Source organism: Ischnura elegans, chromosome 2 (assembly GCF_921293095.1).
Source record: "Ischnura elegans chromosome 2, ioIscEleg1.1, whole genome shotgun sequence".
Classification (NCBI taxonomy): Eukaryota; Metazoa; Arthropoda; class Insecta; order Odonata; family Coenagrionidae; genus Ischnura; species Ischnura elegans.
The window spans coordinates 88,119,088-88,143,915 of NC_060247.1; the positions used below are offsets into that span (position 1 = coordinate 88,119,088).

Consider the following 24,828-nt stretch of genomic DNA (forward strand, 5'->3'; position numbering starts at 1 on the left):
CCCTGAAGACGATGGGCGAGTTACTTGTCGAAACGTTGGAAGGAGATATGGAGGATCTGGCCCAGTGATAAACCCTAGAAATTTTTACTGCTATAGTTCGCTGGGAAAGAACCAAAAATTAAATGGTAAGGGAATGTTTGAAACATATTTTCCACTACACGCGCACATTTTTCCCAGCGTAAGTATATAAATACAGCGCCGGCTTTGGTAACGATAGTGTTAACTCCTCGTCTTTAGGGGCCGCAAGAAATTAGCCGGTGGGCCGCGGGCTTAAGACCCTTACGCTAAAAAATGATCCGTAGGATAGACCATCTTGTAAAAATAGGAATTGAGTGATGAAAGTAATGGTGAGAAATATAGAAGGAAAAGTTTCCGGAGTAAGATCAATAGATAAACTCTTGGGCCAGATGAAGAAGAACACAAGGTAGAAGAACTCAGGGAACTGATGGAACTAGCCTCGGAAATAGAGAAATGGAGGAATGCTGTCTACCAATTATAATATTACTGTACTGAGAATGAGTGGATACAGTAATTAATAGAGTTAAAGAATTAAAGAAAAAAGTTAAAAGTTATTAACCCTTCACTGTATTTGTATCATATGTGATACACTACCCCCATTGAGGGTTATTTCTCAAGGGAACAATTCTTCCTCTCTAAGTTACGGTGTCAGATATTATACACACCGTCATTATACTATGTGGTTCTCGACGCAGTTAGTAGGTGCCAAAGGGGATCAGTACAAGTTGTATGTAACCATATTTAGGAAACATTTTAATATGAAATTTTAATATGAAATACGTATTAAAATGTTTTCTTGAAAATTAAAAAAATAAGAGAAAAAGTTATTAAAACGTAGTAATTGAAGCGTTTCTGGATATCGATGGCTAAGTTCTAACGACACGTATCTCAAAATTTGGCTGGTCTGAGTTAATTCTGCTAATACTGTTAATAAAAAATAAAATTCAAGCAGATAACAACTATTTGTTTGCAAAAGTACCTATGCATCTTTTTCAGTTTTATGTATTTTTTTGTTTCTAATTAAAATTAAAATAATATTCAATTTAAAAAATCTATTTTTGCTCTCCTGGAAAGTTTCTATTTTTGAGATACTAGTTGTTAGAACTTAGACATCGATACATTTTTTTTAAATTGGCACGTATTTAGACATTCATGCAGTTAAGGGTTAGATGTAGGTATTCACAGTAATTAATATTTTTAATTGTGATGCTTAAAGTTAAATGGTTAAAGGCAAATAAATCATACGTGTCGCCCATTATCCACTCCAGAGAGGCCTGGTTCTTTGTTCTGCCTGCAGGGCCCCCGAGTGTGTCAATCTGACACTTGCTACAGGTCATTACTCTCGATCATTCAGCGAATGCACCGTTGATAGACATTGAACGGGCCAACGTGCGGGCTCCTAATGTGTGAGCTGTCTACTGCTTGCAAATGTCTCCTAATCGTCCATTTCCAGGAAACGTCCGTTTTTCTGGGACACGTCCGACAGATGAACTTCCCGCAATTTGGCGCTTTCCAAAGAGTGGCATCGAGGTAGCGATTCTCGAACGCAGATAGCGGTGTCGATGCTGCCCCATAGGTGATCCCAAAACCTTCAACTCCAAACCCATCAAATTACAGGCTCTTAGTTATACAAAACAAGGCACTAAGGACAATCACTGGCGCCCCATGGTTGGCCGCAACAACTACATTCACGAAAAACTAAAATTAAAACAATAATACAATGCCTACACGACATCGCAAAATCCTTAGAAATTCGCTAAACAGAACACACATTTCTCTATTACAACCACTATGGAACTACCAAGAAAACCCACACTTCAAATACATTAGGCCGAAAAGAGCAATTAATCACCCTGAATAATACTGCATATAAATAGCCTAAAAACACAATAACGCCAGATTACACGAAAAGACCAAGCGTCGATTACCAGCAACAGCTGTACATCGAGAAAACAACTGCTAAACACAGTTACAAAAACAGCGTGGCCTAGTAGCGTGAAAATTAACTGGTTGCACGTCAGAATAGTTTAAAATAACTCTCATTATTTTTTCGGAAATGGAAAAAGTTTTGGAATTTGCAAAACAGAACCGTCAGACCCATTACGCGGTTTACAGTTTAATGTTTGTCGCAAGCTCAGGAGTCGATAGGTCAGAGGATAAGTACTCTTGTTCATTTAACCTCAGGTTTCTATGAAGAATGTGGTGTAGTAATACCGTAGGCTTCAGAGTTTCGTCCTCATTTGCGCTGGTTTGTTGTGACACATTCTGCGCATGAAGACGCCTGCAGGAGGAATAGTGAAACTGTCGCAACACGCATAACCGGCCGAAATCCTGAATCCGGCGTTGTTACTCTCGTTCATATTTACCGAGGGGACTGCACAGAGGAGGCCCAATGCCATCAAATAAAAGGGTGATTTCTGTTGCCACTTCGGTCGCATTTGAATCGGTCTTCAAAAGTGTCCGCAGCGCGGTTATGAGTGCAATGCGATCCACTTCTTCCAATATTTGGCAGAACAATGTTTGTAATTGCGAGTAATAGCATTGAGCTGCTAAGAATTTGATAGCTATCATATCAACATCATGGTGCCGGAAAGCTGTTCCAGCACTGGTTTACAAAAGACATAATACTAAAATAACACTTTTATCAACTTTCTTGCCTAAAAATTTCTAATACATACATTCGTAACCAAAATGTAAAAAATTGTAATAAAACTTAAATAATAACTAGTAATAAAAAAGTAAACACACGTCTAAAAAAATTAAGGAAAGTGTGTTCTGGCACTGCTAATTTTGCCATGACATCACTGATCAACATGAGTGTAAATTTAGGTTAAAACCCCTGATTAAACCTTGTTTCCCCATGATATTCAAATCAAATAGTACGTCAGCGATGCAAGTGGCGACTTTTGTAAACCCATTTAAATGCGCGGTGGTTGACGGCACATTTAGAGGCCGACTTGAGGATCCTCTTTTGTAATATTCGTGATGTAGCTTGCGCACAACAGCCATGTTCGCGTGTATCGAGGTGGCGCCGTGATCGCATCTCCTCCATTATAGCGAGCGTCAAATGCCTTCCTCTCCTCGCGCCTTCCGCTCTGTCGCTCATCCGAACGGTAACCCGATCTCCGATGCCAATGAGCCGCGACTCAAACATTCAAGAACAGCACACACCTGCCTAGCTCCCCCTCTCCTGTTTACGACCCGCCAAGGCGCGCTAATTGGAAGTGTCCTCCTCATGAGAGCAACGGACGGCCCTTACCGAAATTATTATCTTTCGCGTCTTTTCGCAGCTGGGATCGGGAAGCGGCACGCGCCATCTTAGAGGGAGAGAGAGAGAGGAGCTGCGATCACGTTTCGTGGGGAGGAAGGGTGCGATATAATTAATCGCGATGAACATCCACGCGTAAGAAGACGCGACCATTTTGCGTCAACCGCCGAATCCAAGCGCGCACGGAGACATTGCATATACGTCATAGAAAATATTTAAAAAAAAAAAAGGCGCTCAAGGTGGCCGCGCATTAACAAAAATTTGAAGCCATAGCAAAAACGCTCAGCAACAGTGTACTTACCGAAAATTGATTAAGTTACCTAAATAGATTGTTATGAATGGATGCTAATGGTATCCTAATTTGTTATTCCTACTTTTCAGTCAGTATTACAGTAAAAATTAACGAAAATTATTTTTTTAAACATATGAACAACATGCAAGTAAATGCAACGATTTTGCTACAGTTCTATTACTATCTGGTTTTTGCTCAAGTATTTGGTAACACTTGGTATATTGGTCACTAAATGGTTACTTATTAATTTTCATCGACCTGATTGTCGATTACCATTTTCTTTCTCGCTAAGAGGTGTCTTCAGACCTAATTAGGGGGGTATTCAATATGTTATGCATCTGATCTATCTAAATTATTTTAATATTCTAATATTGTTACACTCTTTGAGCCGAAATTCGTGGAGTATGGAGTAAAATTTCTAGGCGTCTTGTGCCATCTGCTACTCGACCAAGGGTCCATTTTTAAGTATTTAAGTATTAGGATTAAGTATTGTCAATGCATATTTATTCTGACTAACCATAAACCATTTTTTACAATCTGAGTTAGAGTATTGTATCGTTTCGTCTGATATAAGAATTCGAACAAAAGGGATGAATGTGAATATAAAATATCACGGATAAATATTTTTAAAGCTAATAGTAATATAGGCTTCTGTGACTGCGTTTAATTTTAGCTATGTAGCGAATTCACGTTAATGAAAGTAGCTCTTCAATTATTCTTAAAGCTGTGAGATACAAAGAAAACATTAATGTTGTTCGATTCATTGTTGGGACTAAATCGTGCGTTTTGATACAATCACTGCGAAAAAATGACTGAGATGCAACAGAGACCTCTACCAAATTTCATACGTAGGATTCAGGTGCAAGCAAGTAGAACGTGCAAAAATATAATGAGAGGTATTGCAACCATAAATTCAAAATTCTCCCAATTTTCAGAACAAAGAAGAAGCTTGACCATCGGCTTATCAAATCCATGCTTGGTAAATGCCAGAAGGAACTATTTTTTCGATATTATTGTTATATTTACCTGCACCTTATTTTTTTCCTACTAAAATAATAATGTCACAATGAAATCTTAAAATCAGAAAAATGCACACAGCATAATGAATCGCTCAAATTGAGAGCATTCACACTTATGTTTAAATGCCTTCTCCTTTCATAGCATCTGCAAATATATAATTCATGCCCTAGGTTATAGAGAGAAAAAATAAACATAGGACGATAAAATATATTTATTAGGTGTTAGGGAAACTTATGTTGTCCGGTATCTCCGTGTGTTCTCGTTTTATTTCTATTGCATATTTCTTTCCGCTAGGTAATTTCAACGATTGCATCACTTGGCGGTAGGAAGCGGTATGATAATCTTGACGTAGACAATGAAGCTATTTGGTAAATCCTTGTATGAAGAGTTTAAGGATAACTTTAGATAAGTATTATGTTGGCTCAGCAGCACTTCTCGGTAAATGACTACATTCTTTGATATCTATATAATTAAAGTTATGGTCCGATAGAAATCAGATATGAATCTATTTAAAAAATTTTTCTTTGCACCTCGATTTTTAACGCCTTTTCTACAAGGGCTTGAAGAATCATGCCTCCCTCACGTTATAAGAATTTGTTTTGTAGCGGAGATTGCAGCAAAATGCAGCTTCCAATTAATCTCTTAATGCAGTTATCTCCTGCACCTATCAAACCTAACAACCTGGGATATGCAAGCAGCTGAATATTGGCTTATTACACTTTATGGCCTCCGAAGAAGTCAAGTGCAAGTAGAATGAGACTTGGAATGGAAGCGATGCGTACCCTGTTACCAAATAAGGTGCTATAAAATGTTTGTTTATGGCCAGAAGGTTGAGACTCCGATGTCTCTGCAATCAGCAATATTAATCTCAGGAAGATTTCAAATCCACTTTGAGCAATGAGCACCTACTTTGCTGCAATTCATGGTAAACGTTCTGCACTTCGAATGTTAATTGATCGTTATTTCAAAGCAGTTATCGCTCGCTTCACCTTCCGTCAGAAAATCAATGAAAAATGTTTATGATTCATATTATTCTCACTCTAGCTTAATTATTTACCAATTATGTGGTCATAATATACTTCAATTAAATGCCCGGAAAGTAAAACTAAACAGTCTCCCCTGGAAGTGGTTGTAATTTACACGGTTCAAATGAATGTGTAGATTACTAACGAGCTACTTATTTGTGAAATCTTCTCGTGTGTATTCATGTTGGGAATACGTTATCACCTAAACAATTGAGAGAAATGCAGTTCTTAATTATTCAGCCATTTACAAGAAGACATACAGTCATCCATCCTCGTATAATTATTTCCTTTCTCGAGGATCTCTTTCCTTTCCCTCAATATCCTTCGAGGACCATGTCTCGCTTCGAACAGCGGGTACAGCAACGATGAGATATTATTGCGTATTGGGATGAAATGAATGAAAGCAGTCCGAAAACCTTTGCTTTATCTGGATTGATATGTAGGTAATCGCTACTTTTTTACACATTTGAGCGTTGGAGGCGACATAAGATCTAGTCAAGCCAACTAGAACACAAGGTAGCTACCAGAGTTAGACTAACCAAACCATTTATTGCTCGCGACGGGTCACCCGAACCTATTTTCTTGATGAAATATTTGGGTTTTAGTTGGATGCTTGCATTCCTGGACATATAAAGATGATAGGTGAGTTACTCACTGAAACGTTGGCAGGATAAATTGAAGACGTAACCAGCTGTGACACCCGAGAGATCCTCGGTAACATTGTTTGTCGGGAAAACACACTATCTTACATCGACGCAATGTAATAAGAGTTGAATGAGCAAATAAATTGCCGATCAAATGCGTAGCTGAGAGGGAAAAAGTTCATAGAGCTCCACTGATGTTAGTCACACTTCACTTCCCGGCATAGCTGATGGGTCGCAAGCGCAGGGGTGAGTCCCCGCGCGGTACCGAAGAAGGCACTCACGCCGTCAGGTCGATCACGTAACTGCCGGAGGAATCAAGTAACCTCATCGGGCGACGCGAATGTATATTCACCATGGCACAGAAAAAATGCGCTGGGGGAGTACTTTATGAACAAATGAAAATAATTCAAATAGGATATTATCTCTCGATATCTCAAAGCATTTAAATATTCGAAGAAATGGTAAGTTTCACGTTTTTTCCCAAAATTCCAACACGTTTTTCTATCAATTTTTACGTTGATACGGTTAATAGCTACTACTGCTAACAAGAGCAATACATTCTCACGATTACAAAAACGTATTCCGAAAGCAAACATACGCCAAAATTGACGACATAACGCAGTACTTTGATAGTTTTCATAATTTCTAAAAATGTGGAAGCCTGGACGTGGAAAAAATTCCTCTGATGCTTGATGATAGGAAGGTAGGAACATTTATTTTGCAATCCCCTCCGTTTAGGCAGAAACAAGGGCATCTGTGTGATATGTTTACATTGTTTTTCCTTTATATTAGTTATTAATATATGTTTATTTCTGTGAATCACTATGGGATGCACATTTGAGTCTGGTAAATCAATGAAATGTATAGTCTCTATGATCAATAAATTTAGAATCATTAATAGGTGTTGATCGCCAGGCGAACGGTGAATCTAGCGTTGTTGAAGTTGTTTCGGGTTTCCCACCGGATGAGGATCTCCATCTCTGTCGACGTTTCGATGGTCGTGTCAGGGCTGATGACGATGGACTACACGACCATCGAAACGTCGGCAGAGATGGAAACATCATCCGGTGGGAAACCCGAAACAACTTCAACATCATCATATGTCGGGTAAACTTCAGATTTTTCTTCGGTGAATCTAGCATCAAAACAGAGTACGATTCTTCACATTCTGTTACATCCAACTAGGAAATAGGAAATCCCCGTTGGTAACAATACAAATTGCTCTAATACTTTTTATCTTTTCATCTTCTCCACCCAAATATAATTTCATAATCGATGGGGAGCTTTTTCTATCCGATTTCAGGGTAGGGACAAAAGGCAGGCACTAGCGTTTATCGAATGTCAGCACTATATCAATTTCCGGTAAAAAAATGGTCGTTCAAAACTAATATTCGCCAACATAGGTTCACCCGTTGATCTAAACATAATGGGTACAATAATTTCGAGCGATCGTTTGTCTCTCTAACTCCTTGAATAAAAGATCACTTTCAGAATAATTAATTTAAGTAGTGTGCAGCATAAATGTTATTCTGAAGGAAAATTTTGCAATACAATTGTAAGCTAAATTTAAACGGCTATTAGCTCTCTTGATTCGTCCCCTTACACTAAGTGCTAGGGTATTAGTAATTCTACTATTGTTAAGCTTCAAATAAAACGCAGTCATCTGAGATAACATCAGCAAATGACATTCTTTCCAATGCTCCTATCAGTTGAATAAATTTTTAGTCGATGGAAAGTACGGATAGTGTGGTGGAAAGACACGTGAATATCGTGCGGAGTGATTTTAAAATACGATAGAGCAACTCCAATTCAACTATAATATATCTTTTTAGCACAAAAACATAAACATTTGAAAACAACATGCATTATTCTTTGAAGGAATCATTTGTATGAAATCGTGGACATAGTGCAAACTCGAAACTGTTGATTTTTCCATCTTAAGTTGCTCAAAAATATATTTTTTGTTCTTTAGGGGTATAATCCCAGAGCAATTAATAAACTTCATTTTCATTTTTTTTAATCGTTACTTCTATCGATTGATGCACCCAAGAAGTATCCCGCTCAAAATTGTATCATTTGGCGATACAATTTTGAAAATACTTTTAAGAGGAGGTTTGGAACTTGAGTGCGGAGTTTAGTTTATTTTGTTTCGAAATATTTGAAATTCTTTTACCAACTTTTAGATTCCCAATACACCCAATTCCTCTCCGTCCCATACTTTTCATAACGAGAGAAAAGTTCTCGCCCCCTCGCCAAAATCAGTCTTCCTCCCACTGCCACCACCTTTTTGGGAAATACTTGAAGTTAGGAATAGCTTGGGTTTATCTAACGAACGTAATGACATTTAATTCGTTAAAAACTCACAGATAACATAAAAATATAATACGTAAATCGAAGATGTATATGGGGGAAAAGGTTGCAAAGCGATGGTTTTCTGAGCCACCATTTCTCGTAAAAGTTTTAAATAGAAATACCGGCGATGATGCGCATGTTATAATAAGATAAAATAATTCGCAAGTTATGGATCATATCAAGGAAATTTTGTGCACCAAAGCGGGCGAAATTGCCAAGCGATTCCTACGAAGTCTCCCCTTTCTTTATAAATAACAAAATTGAGGTATTCCGTGTATTTTAAGCATATATCACCGCATACCTAGCTTCCTCGTTGATACCCACTTCAGGTGGACAAACTTCCAAAAGAGAATTTCTTTTCTGCCTTTACTAATTGGCTATTGGGATCCATTTTCATCCATCATAACAAAATGGGTTTATTCAATGCGTGAGACGATTGACAAAACAATACATCTCATCAATCGGCCCAGCGGCGGCGAAAGCTTTGATCTTATAGAAGAGAGCTACCGCAGTGTCCACATTAATGGGAAAATTTGACGTTTCAGCGATTCATCTCCTCAAACCCAGCATCTCTATGGTTCGTAGCAGTATTTAAAACCATCTCCATCCTTGGTTTGACTCCTATATATTAATCAGGTGAATTGCTTGGGGCAACGGAAAGATTGTGTTTTTTTTCTCCGAATAAATAAATTTACAACCTGATTCTTAAACTTTGCCCGTTATGAATTGCCGTAAATATTTAACCTTTACTTTTTCGAAATCTCTGGTTATTTAGTTTTTACAAATTTGGATAATTAAAAATAGCACTTTGTCGGTGAAGGTATGTTTATCATCACACCGTGATTTTTCATGAATTTTAAATCATATTTTTTCCCTAAATTCCTGTAGTCGTCACTACAAAGGTTGATTTAGAAATAGGTGCACACGTACATTTTATGGCTCAACCTTTGGTAACACTCTAACTACATTACCCCACACTAATCTAAGCACCATCACATACGTCTACAGCAATCGTCGCTCCGAAACTGATCTACTGAATGAAATAATAGGGAATGAATTGAACCCAATTCGAAAGTTTTTGGATTTACATAGATTTTTTCACTTAAATTCTTTTCACTTAACAAAACAATTTTCACTTAAAATTGTTTTCTTGCTTTTTTAAGTCTGTGGAAGTTTTTCATTATTTCTCCGCTTCCTTAGTGCGCAGACCATCAAGGTGTTCATCCATCCAGGGGACCATCATTTGAGTTCCTAAACGAGCGAGGAATGCTTAAAAACTTAATCAATATTGAAGGGTTAGATATAATAATGGTACTTATTATTTATACTCGATATTTTCGTGTCTTTAGCCCCTTTGCTTTGATTCGTATCACAATACTTGATTCCATTGCATCATTTATAGAAAAAAGTATGAGTTTTCATGTTATCACCGCTGTGCTATGAACGTTGAAAGGGCACAGATTTCTTATATTAACTGACAAAAACATTTTTAAATGGAAAATATTGGAAATAGTACTTTATTTTCTTTCTAATTATGTTTTTTTTTCTTTAATAAATTTCCGCGAAAAATAGCCTGCAGTGGACTAAAAGCTTCCTCAACCGTTTTCAGTTGAAAACTAAAAATAAATGTACCATCGTAACTGTTGTTGTGTCTCAAATTTTAACGTCATGCATCAAACGTCATATGCTTGATCACAAATTCGCAGCCAATAAACTTTTTATAAACGTTTGCAATTTACTCTTCCATTTCGTTCTATCTTTTCTCATATTAATTAATAATACGCTTTGCTTTTAAATTAATCATCAACTTTGAGGAACTTTTCTATTGTACGGAAATTATAATGCAGTAGTTTTCTATTTTTCATACTTTCCTATGCTTGATCAAGAGTACCAGGCTGTCATTTCTTTTTCTCCAGTGAATTATCATCTTGGTCCGGAATCAAGAGATATAACATTAGTAGGAATTTAAGTCGTACATTGATGTTTATAAGTTGGCCATTCCCAAAGCTTGAAATTTGGTCTTAAAAAGGCTTGGATCTGGGTTTTTAATAAAATTATGGAAATATTGAATGGATTGTTGGTTACTTTAGGTTACAATTTGAAATTAAATACATTTTTAGATGCGCAAATTTTTCACCATCAACAGTTAATTATTTTCCGCCCCGAAAAAATTAATACTCCCAACCACCTCCCACATTAAAGTCTTGGTACTTTTAGACTGGATCCATTACTTAATATTTGATTATATTACTGGTGAGAAAATGGTCTTTTTTTGGTGGCAGAGCTCGCGTCTGGTCGCCGCGGCTCTTGCAGCCGCTGTAATGCTACTTAGTAAATAAAAACGCGTGCAAACTATCTTGAAGTCTTTCATGCAGCACCCTCGTACAGTGGAATAAGTGCTTGCGATCACACAGCTTAGAATATATTTTATGAAGCACACTTTTGCTGCTTGCCAAAACCATAATTTGTGATGTTTTTGTCAGTGAAATCCCGTGGCATATTATTAGGCGTATAGCGGAGTTAGTATCCGTCCTTCGTTAGCTTTGGAGGATTTCTTGCGAATGGCACACCCAATTCAACGCCTGTAAGTATATTAACTGACAAATACTGAGTACTGAGGTAAAATGAGTGAAGAGTCCTCGGGATTGCCACCGGGTCAGTAACTGCATAACTGCCGACGTTTCGATGTCGAATGTCGATGCCGAATCGGCCATCGCCCTCAGGACTACGAGGGCTGATCCCGGAGTCGGGCATCGAAACGTCGGCAGGTCTGCACTTCCTGACCCGGTGGCGATCCCGAGAACTCTTCACTCAGTCTATACGCCGGGGAAGTACTTCATATTTCTTCACTGAATTAAAATGTTGAAAACAATGCACTGTTGGCGTTCCTTAATCGACACATGGTAGGAAAAATACTTAAGAAAATAGCAAGTTGCTTAGGTACAGTAACCATTGTGAATAATTGCATTAATGTAAATTATTATGCTCTATCTAAAATTTTCAGCTGGTATTTTGGCCCTGGCTTGAATGATAGGTAACGTTATTTATATCAAGAAATCTAAATAATTGCATACAAAGCAGTCATCGCAGTTTGTAAGGCATTTCCTATTTCCATCGAATCAAGACACCTTTCCAAGCATGTTAAATGACATTTCGGGCACATTTCATCTGAGGTTGAATCTTCATTTGACAACAGAAAAATGGCATTTCATTGCAGTGTAATGATCAGCTTGAGATAATTTTCTCAAAAGTAAAGAAAAGCCACCGCACTTGACCAGAACGCAAACCACCTTTAAATCGCAGAAAAACTTCGGGCACTGTGAGCTAGATAGGTATACTTTTCGCAGACGCAAAGAAGAGACCCAATGCTTTGAGAACAATTAATATAAATGAGATTATATGTTTCGGAGAGAGTTGGTATCAATTAACAGCAACGAATTTCGTTTATAAATTAATATCTTGTCAATTTTTTACTATATGTGATCCACTGAAACTTGCTAATTCGAATATAAGGCCCGCAAGCATGAAAAGGCGTAGAAACCCCCTTTTTAGAGAATCAATTTGACAACATATTTCCCAAATAAGATCAGCAGCACGATTAATTAGGAGTAGCTTATTAATTTATTTTTGCAATGTGAGTCCGTATTTAGATTAGCATTTTTACAAAGCATTTTGCCTATATCATTGGCCATTACAAGTAATTTACGATTAAATTGGTACTTATATTATTAAAATATTCTGCCGGTTAAGGTAGTTCTGTATGAAGTACTTAATAAGTATTCTGGCATTCTCTACTCCCTTCATGTACTCCCTGATAAGGCCTACTCCCTTTCATTCTAAAACTCCTATTCATTTCCTTCCTCTCCCTAGTTTACCCAACATTCTACCCTCTAACGTTGTGGAAAATAAAAGAATAAGCTTTGTTTGGTCACTAATATATTTGAAAAAGCACGAATCGGGTATCATAAAATAGTTACATTATAAGAAACCCGAGTCGTGCTTTTTCAAATAAATTAGTGAACCTAACAAATGTTATTCTATTATAATAGTTCGGTTACTAGGTTATTGTAATAGAAAGGTGTAACACAGTTAAGCCCGAACTCATCAGTTATACTCTAACATTGTTTTCAAGTTCCCCTCCTCGCTCTGTTCTCGTCACGGAATTGATACTTTAGGTAGAAAAAATTAATGTATTTAAAATCGGCTTGTAAAATATTAAAATAAAGGAAAACTATTGACAAAAATACAAAAAATTAAGGATATGAATGCGAACTCGCACGCCCGCGAATACTTATAAATGGGCCCCGCAGTTATTCTCGTATTCCCACACACGGCGATCGCGTCTTTATTCCCGCGCGACACGCCTCTCCGCCGTGAGAAGGCGGGAGCACGAGGTGTGTCGAGGCGAGGTACGGTCGCAAAAGCGACACACATCACGCGACACGCCACGAAATCGCCTCGTTTGCCTATCGATCGGGTGCGCCGATGAGTCCGCCGTCTTCGTCTGCTCCCGACGCTCGAAGACACTGCTCCGTCGAATTTGCGAGAAACTCTTTTTGAAAGAGAGAGAAACAAGTATACATTCAACCGATGTCGACTTCATTTCATGGAGTTCACAATGATGGATTTCATTTGTATAGAAAGAGCGGTGTTATTGAATGAAAGAGAGTTGTTTCTTAAGATATGAAAGAGGGCTTTGTTATTCAGTGTGAGAAAGAGTGGGGAAGGGTTTAGGTGAGTTTGAAAAACTAAACCTACCGTAAACCATAGGATATAATAACAGTTTCATCACTCCATTAGGAGTCTATTATTTTCAAATGTTGTATCGATTGCCTTGCCTTTCTGGATGCACATTATAAACTTTCAACTTAAATTATTATAGTTGACTGCTTTGCGGCTTCTTTAGGTGAAATTTTTAACTATCATACAAATGTTAATTAAAATTTTGCAAAAAAAATTAACTTGTCAGTAAAATTAGTTAATTTGTTACTAGCTTTTCATTTCAGTTGAAATTTATATTTCGCTTGAACATTTCGCCAAACGATGTGACTAATGGGACAATTTAGTAATTCCAAGGGAAACAGTGGAAAAGGATTAAGTTTCCATTATAAATAATGATAGATAAACTTTCCCTGCATTGTTACTCTTTGCTTGTGTTTTTTTTACCAACATCAAGCCGTATAATAGGTATAATACTCTTAAAAGTAGGTTTGCACGTCACAAATTTATGCACAATTTTGCAAATCAATCAAATATACCTTCACCCTCCATCTAAACTATCTCTGAATAAATGCTTGGTAAGGGCTACACCCTCTCATTCTTTTCATAAATCTCATAAACTCCCTTCAACTACCAGACCTACCGAGCATCCTTCAGTCGCTCAACCGCAGTTTGCTGAAATGACTAAATGGAAAGTAATTATATTATCTTCCACCATCTGTTTCTCGTTCGGGAGTGTTTTTTTATCTCTTATATTGCAGGCTCTATGTAGTACAGCAACGATTACTTATAACGAATCTGCATTTGGGTATCTGAATACATTTCCGACAAAGAGTTCCTTTACGAATATTACTCAATAGGAACCCGAATGCAGTTTTACACTACCACCCTGCATAATAGAAAGTATAGTTGACGGTAATGCACACAATACGGACATCAAAACAGCTAGATATAATCTTATTTCTGATCAGGGAGAGCTTATTTAAAAGAAAAACTTTAATATTAGTGTTCAGAAAGACAAAATTAATCTTCCGCTTTGGTCCCTTTTTCACTAGCGTAACTTAAACTTCGGTTTAAAATGGCCTCGGGTGACAAGAAACTTCGGATTTGTGTGATTCTCAGGGTTGGTCGTAAAAATGGACTGAATGAATGTCATTCGCATTTATTCGAGGAAAAACATAACATTTTCTCACACGCTTGCTTAATGGACATCCTTTTTTTAAGAGAACATTGAGAGTTGCAGTCATGTAAGGATACATTGAACTATTGAGGAATCGCATGAGTAATAAAGTAATCATCCATATTCATATTTATCCATGCATCAATTTCAGAAAGGACATTTAAAATAAGATCAGATATGGATCATTCACACTCCATCAATTTCAGTAAGGGCACATCTAATTCATGTCAAATCAACATCGGGAGGAGTCATTGAGAAATTCACACCCCAAGTCTTTCGGTCAAGATTTCGGAAAACGATAATGGAATGTGAGCCCGGGGGCACAATTTTTCACACGGTAACATTTCGTCGCAGCGTTGAGTGATGGGGAGTACAGCGGCTTGGTGAATATAGTTAGACATCCGATGGGGCCCGAGGTGCAAACCCAGGTGATTCCTTTGGTAGCCCCAAAACAAAAAGTATCGACGATCTAGATTGCACAGGGTAAGGAACCAGCGCCCATACCACATAAAAGTTCCCTCCTTTGCTTAGTATGAAGTTTAATCGACCCTTTCTCATTCAAAGAACCCTCGTGTTGAATCGCTGAAATACAGTGAGGCAACACCAAAGGTATTGAAGACTTTACACCTCCGCCTCACGGATAGAGACGTAGTCGAAATCTTCATACATAAATAAACAATTGTGTTGAACGTGGCCGCACTGGGCGCAACAGCCGAAGGCAGGGGCAGATAATGAAATATCGTGCCTTCTGAAAAAGGGCGATATTATTTTGGAAGTAGGAATGGTTTTAGATAATAATAAAAACATTGTCTATTTCAAACCCAGTCGCCCTTATACTTTATGACTTGTTAATGCAATAAAGTATAATTTCAGCTCAAAATACAGAAAATATCTACCTACTGTTAATTAGGCATTGATGGTATCAATCAGAGGGTAATAACGTGGTGTGCGCTATTTTGATATTTTTCACTAGTGGGCTGAATTTCACAAAAACATTTTCATTCAAGAAATGAGTTTGCCGGTTGTTCGTTGAAATATATAGTCGAGTCGAGATAAATCGGCTTCTATTTTGTATTACGGAGGTACAATATAAAGCAGCATCAAAGAAACACTCTCAATAAAGATGTAGCGAAAACGAGGCACTTTATCATCCCTTAATTTATGTAAGGTAACACCGGGACACAAATATAATAAACAAAAATTTTCAGTTGAATTCGTGAAGAGTGTTCATTTTAAATTTTACGCTCCTTGAGGCACTATCAAACATATTCAACGTTCAGTCGCAAATTTGGTCTGCCATTGAATGCTAGCACCTCATGCGCAGGAGTCGGTTTCAGCATAGAGAAACACTTATCATCCTCTAATTACTGCGGGATGCTTCATTGCGTTATTTAGCGCAAAAAGCGTCACCATCTCGCCGGCTGCATGACGCATGCACAACTTTGCGTAGAAACGGAATCGAATTATTCCGAAATAGCGCGGTTACACTCCAAAGGCAAGGACCAAAAGTCATTGAATTTTTTCCTTCGTCTAAAGATGTTGCTGTACTTTTGGAGGAATGAAAGTAATATGGGTCTCGCCGCTAAAGTGAAGCGCGAGCTGCCACGACCATAACAACATTTACTATTCTTAAGCCGTGTTTACATGCATGTGAATTTTCCCGCGCGGATAGATGCGCGAACAAATTCACCATGATAATTGTACCGGATAAACACCTAAAATGCACGTCCATGAAATAGCGCCTGTTCTAATTCTGTACATCCAGCCGAGCGTTAGTCCAACTACTTTCTTGCATGGGTGAATGCTTAGCGTAAACACATTTTCAGAAAAAGGGAGAACCAACCTATGAGAATATGTGAGAACGGATATCTCCGTGGTGTGAGCTAAAGTTCTTCATTTCTGGTTACTACCACGTCGGTTGCTGCGGCACCAACAACAGTTTTCGACCTGAAGACGCTGGCAGTAGTGCCGGCGAAACTGTTGTATCGCCACAGCAACCTAAAATGAAGAACTTATGAAAATATATGTTCCAGAGAACTTTCTGCAGTCTTCATTGAGCAGCACTAGTTGCGACATTGTATTGAGTGTTTGTGTGCTCATTACGAATGGCCACTGATCCAAAGGGTCCGATAGTCAGTGTGACTCACCTGCGGGGAAGCGATGCGGGAAGATGCGGCCGTGGCGGGATAGGAGCCACGGGTATAGAGGGTAGGAGTCTCGCGGCGGCGGACCCATGGCGTGGTGCGGGTGGTGCGCCGGGTGGGGGTGGTGGGCGCCCTGCAGGAAGACGGGCCCCCCGGGCGGGGGCCCCGGTGGGTGACCGGCCGCCGCCGCCGCTGCCACCGCCTGCTGATGCTGTTGGTGCTGGGCTGCGATGGCGGCAGCCACCGTGGCGAGGTTCGACTGGAACAGATGGTGCCCCGGGTGGCCGGGGTGCGGATGGTGCGGGTGTGGGTGAGCGGGGTGCGGGTGGTGGCCCTCGTAAAGGCCCTTGAGGGCCTCGATGGAGTAGGCCCCGCCGGGGAAGGGCCCTGGGTGCGCTAGGGCCGAGGGGCGTACGAGAGGCGGCGGGGGCGGACCCGGGGACCTTCTGGGGGTGGTGTTCGGGGGCGGTGGGGACGGAGATGAGGCCGGCGACGGGGGCCTCATCGGGGGCGGGGGGCTGCCGCCTCCGATGGCGAGGTGCTTGTCCGAGGAGGAGGCGGACGAAGAGGAAGATGCGGGCGGGGGCGGCAGGGGAGGGCTAGGGGACCTCGACGGGGGGCCCCGCGGAGGGCTCCGGGCCTCCGCATTGGCCACCCCCACGATCGAGTCGATGGAGAAGCCGATCTTTGGCTTGGAGGGCACGGGAGCTATGGGCGTGGGTGCCAGAGGCATCATGGTCTTGTGCGGGTCGCTGCTCCGGGGAATACGCTCACCACTCGAGTAGGAGGCCGGCGGGCCGCACTATCGCCACACTGCGTCCAGGGGTTCCGCCGAAGCCATGCGTCGCACTGGGGGTTACGCAAAAACTGTCACCACGCACTCGAAAAAACGCCCAAAAAATGCGTAGCAAACGGTCCGATTTATCCTGCGACGGAAAATCCCAATGAATATGGCACTCAGTTGATCGGCTCTTCTGTCGGAAGTCCGGCGCTCAGTCTCGCTCTTTGGCGGCGGAGGCCCGGCCTCTTGGCCGGCGGGCCCGCCTGCTATATCCACGCACTTTAGCCGCCTTCCGCCATTGTCCCGATGGCGGCCGTCGACACCTCCTTCGCCGGGTGTTCCGTCCTCCCGACTTCCCCTTCGCCTCACACAGCGGTCACTCGAGCGTTTCTGCTCTTTTGGAGGTTCACAATGGCTCGTGAATCACTCGGAATTCTCGGTTTACCCTTAAGCGATCACTGCGAAATGGGCAACGTCTAAGAGAACGGCGAACAACAAACACGGGCGTGGAGTCTCTTTGCGCAAGCGGCTGGGCCCATCCGGCTCCGCTGAAGGCCCTAGGCACGAGTGGTCCTCCAGCAACGAGGCAGCGGCAGCAGAGGGGAGATCGAGAGGGGTATGGGAAGGGGTCGTTCTAGTTAGGGGGCGTGGCTTGACTGTCTCCCCCTTTTTCCCCTTCACTCTTGAAACGCCCACGGGTCCATGGTCCGGAGGAGGCTGGGCGGGAGGCGGGGCTAAGTCTCATTAAGGCTCCGCCTACTTTCCTCCCGAGCGCGTTTCCGATTGGTGGATGCGAGTTAGGCGGGGCGTACTCCTATCGCGGTGGTTCTGGCCACGCCCCCTCGCTCCTAATGGTGCGCGCCGCTGATGAGTATGAAAGCAAAGTGTGCCCCGATTCGCCCCACCCCCCTATCGACCGAAAATCTCTGCCCCGCGCAATTTGTCCTCATCTCGCGCGCAGGGCGACGCCGAAGACACTCTTGTGGTGCTCAACCGCCATTATTCGACCGCAGCGCCTCCTCGCTACACATAGCGCCCTCGCTACATCGGCCGCCGCATCATTCCTGACATCGCGTCCGTATCTCTCGGCCTTTGAAAACTCCCTTGCGGAATGCGTGCGTGGAATATTCGCGATATATTAACCTTTCGTCAGGCGCAATGTGCCTGACAGAAATAAGCATTATTAACTCTCAGCATGGCTCAATTACATGTACCTTTGAACTTTAAAGCACCATTACCTATAGATAAGTGTAGTCGAACACTTACAAGATGTCTTTCCTGCTATGTATAGACCCCTTAAATGCCGTCATACGGCCCAGGATCCAGACAGGTGCGATTTAACATTCTCTTTAGGGCAATGAGGTATTATTATATGTAATGCATTTTAGCATGTGAATTCTATAAGATCAGTGTTTTTTTATTTTGCTATCTTATTTATCTAATAATACTTTTATTTTGCCATTATGTTGCTTAATTATGCTGAATAATACGCCACTGATGTGTTTCTATAAATGCGAAAAGTGGGAGGCTGCATTGAGCATGTTAAAACAAAAAGCCACTATAAGCGTCAAGGGTATATGCCACCTAGTGGTGAGGAGGATCGAAAAAAAAAACTCGCGCTGTGCCTATCAGTTCCATTGCGCCCGACCGAAGGTTAAATGAAACAATATTTAGTATATTTTTTACAGGTAATTAATTATTTTGTAATTCAGGCAATTATTTCTTCGCCAGATCTGCCGGCATTGGGAATGAAATTCCTAAAGATTTAAAAACTTGTACAATCGTGAAATCTTTCGAGTGCAAATGTTGCAAATACCTGCTCCATTAATAATCGAATTATTTATGCTTTTTTGCTTTATGTTACCGTCGTTTTAAAAGTGTATATTTATGTATGTTTCTTTATTGTACATACTTATCATTAGATGTGTATTACATTTTTAGTGGTGTTTTTGCTTAATATAAACTCAAAATGTCATGTTACTTTATGCATTTGTTGTTCTTAGGAGTGTGCACCCAGAACATGATGTCTAATAATGGAATGAAATGAATAAATTTCATTTCATTTTCTTTATTAGACATCGACCGCGGTTTCAGCGCGTGAGTGTAATGGTCATTAACGTATGGCGCGTGGTTGAGTTATCACGAACTCATGTGGCCATGACGCTCAGCCTTTTAACCCGCGGTCGGTATCCAATAAAATTCTGAAAATGAATAAAAAATTAGTATTTAATTCAGTAAAAAAAGGTTCGAACAAGTCACGCCTAAGGAATTTTTTTCATACTTGTGATATGCTGCGCGAGAAGTTATTGAAATCTCGGTGGGTATTCTTGCCCGTTTGCTCCTTTGATATAATCCTTTAATGTCGTGAGAAGTGTAAAAAAATAAACCGTATGAATACAATTATGCACCGGTAACTCTCGCTGAACCCCTGACCCTCGCTCAAATGCAATTTAGGGGGGAGGGTAAAATTCTAAAAATATAATATTTTATGGTCATTCCCCATAGATTTTGCCCAGTTACAGTTGCCCTTCTAGAGCAAAAACTTCGTGTATATTGACGTATCTGCCAATGTTTAGCCACAAAATGCCTAATTTGAGTCAGCTTCCTCGAAAAAAATATTCCAACGCCCACACAGCGTCGCGGATACAAGAACGGCAGGCCGATCCCGTCCCCTCCCCGCTCGCTTCTCCCCCTCCCACACCTCGAATACAGTAAAACTCATCCCGCGTGTGCTGCTGGAATGGCGTTCATCTTTGATAATATAAATCGGAAGATGGTAGAAGGCAAAGAAGGATGCGTAGTTAGACGACTTTTCTCTTATTTGGCGCCTCGTCGGCGTTAAACAAATCGATGTTACCAACTTTAAGAGAGGTGTTGAAATATTTTTAGATCCGAGCACACAGAAAAGGAGCCTACGGTCTATTAAAAGGCCTCTCGAATGGCTGTAAAGGCGTGCGAACTTTGTATATGCGCTTCTATTCCGGGTTTGCCCGACAGCGGTGACTAAATGGATTTTGGGCGACGGCCGCTCGCGTCCCCTCCCCGCTCGCCTCTCCCACGCTCAAAATACACCAAAATTCACACCCAGTGCGTCTTTCTTCGTAAGTCTAACTAATATTCGACGTTTCAGCATCGTCTGTGGAGGAACAATCACGAAATAATTACTCAATTATCTGCCTCCCAGTCTGTATTTCTTATGTACCACGGTACCTACGGTTATATATGACCTTAGCGCTGTGGAAATTCAAACATCTATTGATAAACGTTCAAATTGGAAGTTAAATATTCCTTTTATTATGCATGCGGACGAGAGATTCGTGAAAGAATTCACTAAAAATTTCTTGACAACAGGGAAAGACGAGGAATGACAATGACATAAGAAATACAGATCGGGATTTTTAAGCACTTTAAACAATATGCTTGAATTACCTGATCGAAATTTTCCCTCTGGGAATTATCTCCAGTGCTATGGTTCGAAAACAACCCCTTATATTTTTTCGAGCCACTAGAGATAGCTTACTATCTTAAGCTAGAAAAAGTCTACTATACTTATGAGCTTTCATATATTTACACGGCTTTGAAGTCGACTTACTCCTGTTCCAGTTTTTGAGTTTAATTATGGAATCCATCGTGCTTTGTAGACTAACTAAGAATGATTAAACTAACCAACATCTACATACCCTACCGCAAGCTGTATTAATAGGTATGTGACAGAAGGTGTTGGGTGGTTCGAAGATGATTTTCTCGGTGTCACTCAGAATGATTGTCCTTAATTGATCAAGCAAATTAATCCTAGCACATAGCCTCCAAGTATGGCGTTTCCCAGCAGTTTCAATTTTAGGCGAATAGCGGCACTTTTCTTTGACTTTTTTGGTACATGGCGACAATATTAGCTTTGAAACATTGTAAATTTTAGCAACCATTTGATTTTTGCATTGTTTTTTTTGCATATACATTTTGCACTATTGAAGTTAAACTCAAAAATAGTCTTGCAGAAAGAAAAAAGAATTTTATATATACAAATGTTTTAAAAGTTTTGTTTGGAGAGATAATTATCTGATGCAACATATAAATACGAAACACATATTAATTGCTATTTTCATGTTAAATATGAAAAACATTAATTAGGTGAATTAATGCTTTTGGACATCAATTATTTGAACTTTCATCGCGAAAGCATGTATTTTTTCTAGTTAACTAAAAATTAATTTAATATCGTTTAAAAATAGATGAGCAATTGTATTTGTAAAAGAGTAAAAAAATCAATTGACAAACTTCATCTTTACGCACCTCTATTATACTAAATTTTTATTCTAATGGAATTATTTATCCATATTTTAGTACCTATTTATTCTTCACTTTTGGCTACTTAGCACTATTACTAATGAAAATCAGGTTTCATAAAATGCAGGTAAAAATGGTAACGTAGGAGAGGTTAACTACTGTCAAAAAGCGAATTGAATGCATTTTACACGAACTCCATGTGAACTTACCGTGATCATGATTGTCATAGTATTATAGTAAGAAAGATAACCCTAACTTTTACGTAGAATTTTTAATATTATTTCCAAGGTAGTTTTAAAAGAATGTTTCGGTATCGCATATCTTTTTTCTTAATAAAAAGTTTTTATCGAGAGTGGTTTCCAACGACATCATTCACAAAGGTAAACAACCTCCGTAAACCTTGTCTCGTTGCGAATCTTCGATAAATACTTCGTTATCTCGATAGCCATTGCCTGCAGAGTCAAAGAACATCTGAGATCAACGGAGAAGAGATAATTCCGACTATCGGCCATTGCAGAACGTGATTGATCAGAGCCAGACCATATGATAATCTTTGATGACTTGTAAAGTGTTGGCAAAAGAGAAACGCTACTTCCCGATATTGATAAGAGAAGCAATAGAGATATCGATGAGGCCACCAGCCAATCAGGAGCAAGGGCAGGAAAAATTTCAGCCGGCCAACAGTAAACATATTATATATCGGCCAGAATATAATGGCGATTGTAAAGATATCAATCAACAACGACGAAAAGAACAACATTTTTACACGGTGGTCTACGTGGGGTTCTGCCGGTTCCCTCACGTCTCGGTCAGATGTCGGGCCAATAGCCATCCCGGAGGAAAAGAATTCCAGCCTTGTTTTGATTTTTACCATATCTGATACAAGCTCGCATACAATGTATAAACAATAACAATTAATGACATGCCCCTGAAGAGGAAATGTTTTCCTGTTACCGGAACCTAACTGTAAATTGCCGGCCTCGGTGGCGCCGGGGTAAAGTCCCCGACTGCTAACCTTGAGGTCGCGGGTTCGAATCCCGCCTGGGTGGCTTGACTACCATCCAGGGCATGGATGTCTGTGAGTGTCTAACAAGTTAATTGTAAGAGAGGACAATGCTGTTTTAAATTCGCTTGTATAATAAAGACAAATTATTATTATTATTATTATTATTTTCTTCTTTATTCCACAAGATTTACTTGGAGGTCTGCCAGCGTCGGGCCTTGCCAAGACGCTGCCTCAAGTTACAATTCATTTAAAAACAATCTAACTGTTCTACATGTATCCAGTATTACAGATTTTTGAATGTTATATATTGTGTTTCTTTTAATTTTTAATTGTTCAATTCCAAAATTTAGTGATGAATGTATTATTCCTGTTGATGATATTACTATGGGGATGATGGTGACCACGTCCTGTTTCCAAATAGTTTTTATTTGCCTTGCGAGGTCTTGATATTTTTGTTTTTTTTCCTCGTATTTCTTCTTAAGGTTGTGGTCAGCCGGAACTGCTATTTCAATTAAAAAGGTCTGCTTTTCTTTTTTTTTAATCCAGATTATGTCCGGTCTGTTATGCTGGACAGGTTTGTCTGTGTAAATTGTGTTGTCCCAGTATAATTTGTAATTTTCATTTTCCAGCACTGTAGCAGGGGTGAAAAGGTAATATGGTTCATGATCCACTTTTAATCCGGTAACATACGCTATTTCTAAATAAATAATTTTGCATACATTATTGTGTCTTTTGGTGTATTCATTACCTACTAGATTCGTACATTCGCTAATTATGTGTTCTATCGTCTCACTCTTTGCATTACATTTGCGACATAAGTCATTTAATACGCTTCCGTCCTTGATTATATATTTCCTATAATTCTTCGTACCAATTACTCTGTCCTGGATGGCTACCATTGTCCCCTCCGTTTCCTTAAATAGCTCACCTCTTTTTAACCAGGCATTTGATAGTGAGGTGTCTACACATTCCTGATGAAGAAATTTGTGATGAATGCCATGTATTTGCTTGCTTCTCCATGTGTCTTCTAGCTCCTCTATTTTTTCTTCATCTATCGATTTGTCTCTGACATTAAGCTGGAGTGGTGTTGCTTTATCATCATTTTTTACGACTGACTTATAGAGGTTAGTCGTCTCGCCTTTTTGGAAAATTTTTTTTTTTTTTTTTTTTTTTTTTTTATTATTATTATTATTATTATTATTATTACAGTGAAACCTGTCTTAAGCGGAATCTCTCGGGCCCTTCACTTTTTTCCGGATAAGACAGTATTCCGCTTAACTCAGGGTCTGACAATTAAAAAAAGACCGCGAAAGTCATATCACGTCCATTGAATGCGTTGCCTAAAAGGTTGGTTTGACTCAAATTCTACACGTTGACGATTATGAAATGATTAATTATAATGAAATCATAAAAGAACAGCATCGCATTATTTTTAAATAGTTTATTTGAAGTAATCAGTCATTTTTGTCTGTCTTTCCTTTTTTCCTGTAGAATACAATTTTCTACGTTGCCAATGGCCCCATGCAAGATGTTAAACAAATCAGTGTAATCTTTGGTGAGACTGCATTCTTTTAATTCTTTTGACGAGACCAACATTTCTCTATACGATTTTTTATTTTCTTCACATATTAAGGTCACTTCTTCGTCGGTATCACAGATTTCCTCTCCTTTATTATTGGCTGTTAAGGAACCATCTTCATTGCTCGTGAGAAGATCGTTGTCGAAATCCACAAATCTCTCAGCACTCATGTTATCTCAGTTTATTACTTACTTCAAATTCGCTTAGATCCACCATTGGCTCCTAAATAGCAAAGGTCATATATATAATCCTGTAAATGCGTAAATATGCATTTACATTGGTGATATGTCAGGATGTAAATTATTTTCTTTACCTTCCTCGAGGATCAGCTCTGGCAGAATTCCAGCTTTGGCGAAAGATTGTTTAACAGTTGATGTTTTAATATCTTTCACTGCCAAATTAATCCAATTAATGGCATCCAGCACTGATACTTTTTATACCTCTGATACTGAATTCGCAGTATCTGCTGCAGCTTATAATGATCGCATCATGTTCTTCCTATATTGTGCATTCAGC

At 39.7% G+C, this 24,828-nt stretch overlaps 1 protein-coding gene across 1 annotated transcript in view; it reads right to left on the reverse strand.

The window, feature by feature from the left end:
- The window catches only part of LOC124154117 (homeotic protein empty spiracles-like), a 137,908-nt gene extending 119,900 nt beyond the window's left edge, over positions 1 to 18,008 (reverse strand). Inside the window, exon 1 of the mRNA XM_046527648.1 lies at positions 16,666 to 18,008. Within this exon, the coding sequence (XP_046383604.1) occupies positions 16,666 to 17,398 (733 nt within the window). The 5' untranslated portion in view covers positions 17,399 to 18,008. The remainder of the gene's footprint in view (positions 1 to 16,665) is intronic.
- Between the last annotated feature and the right edge of the window lie 6,820 nt (positions 18,009 to 24,828).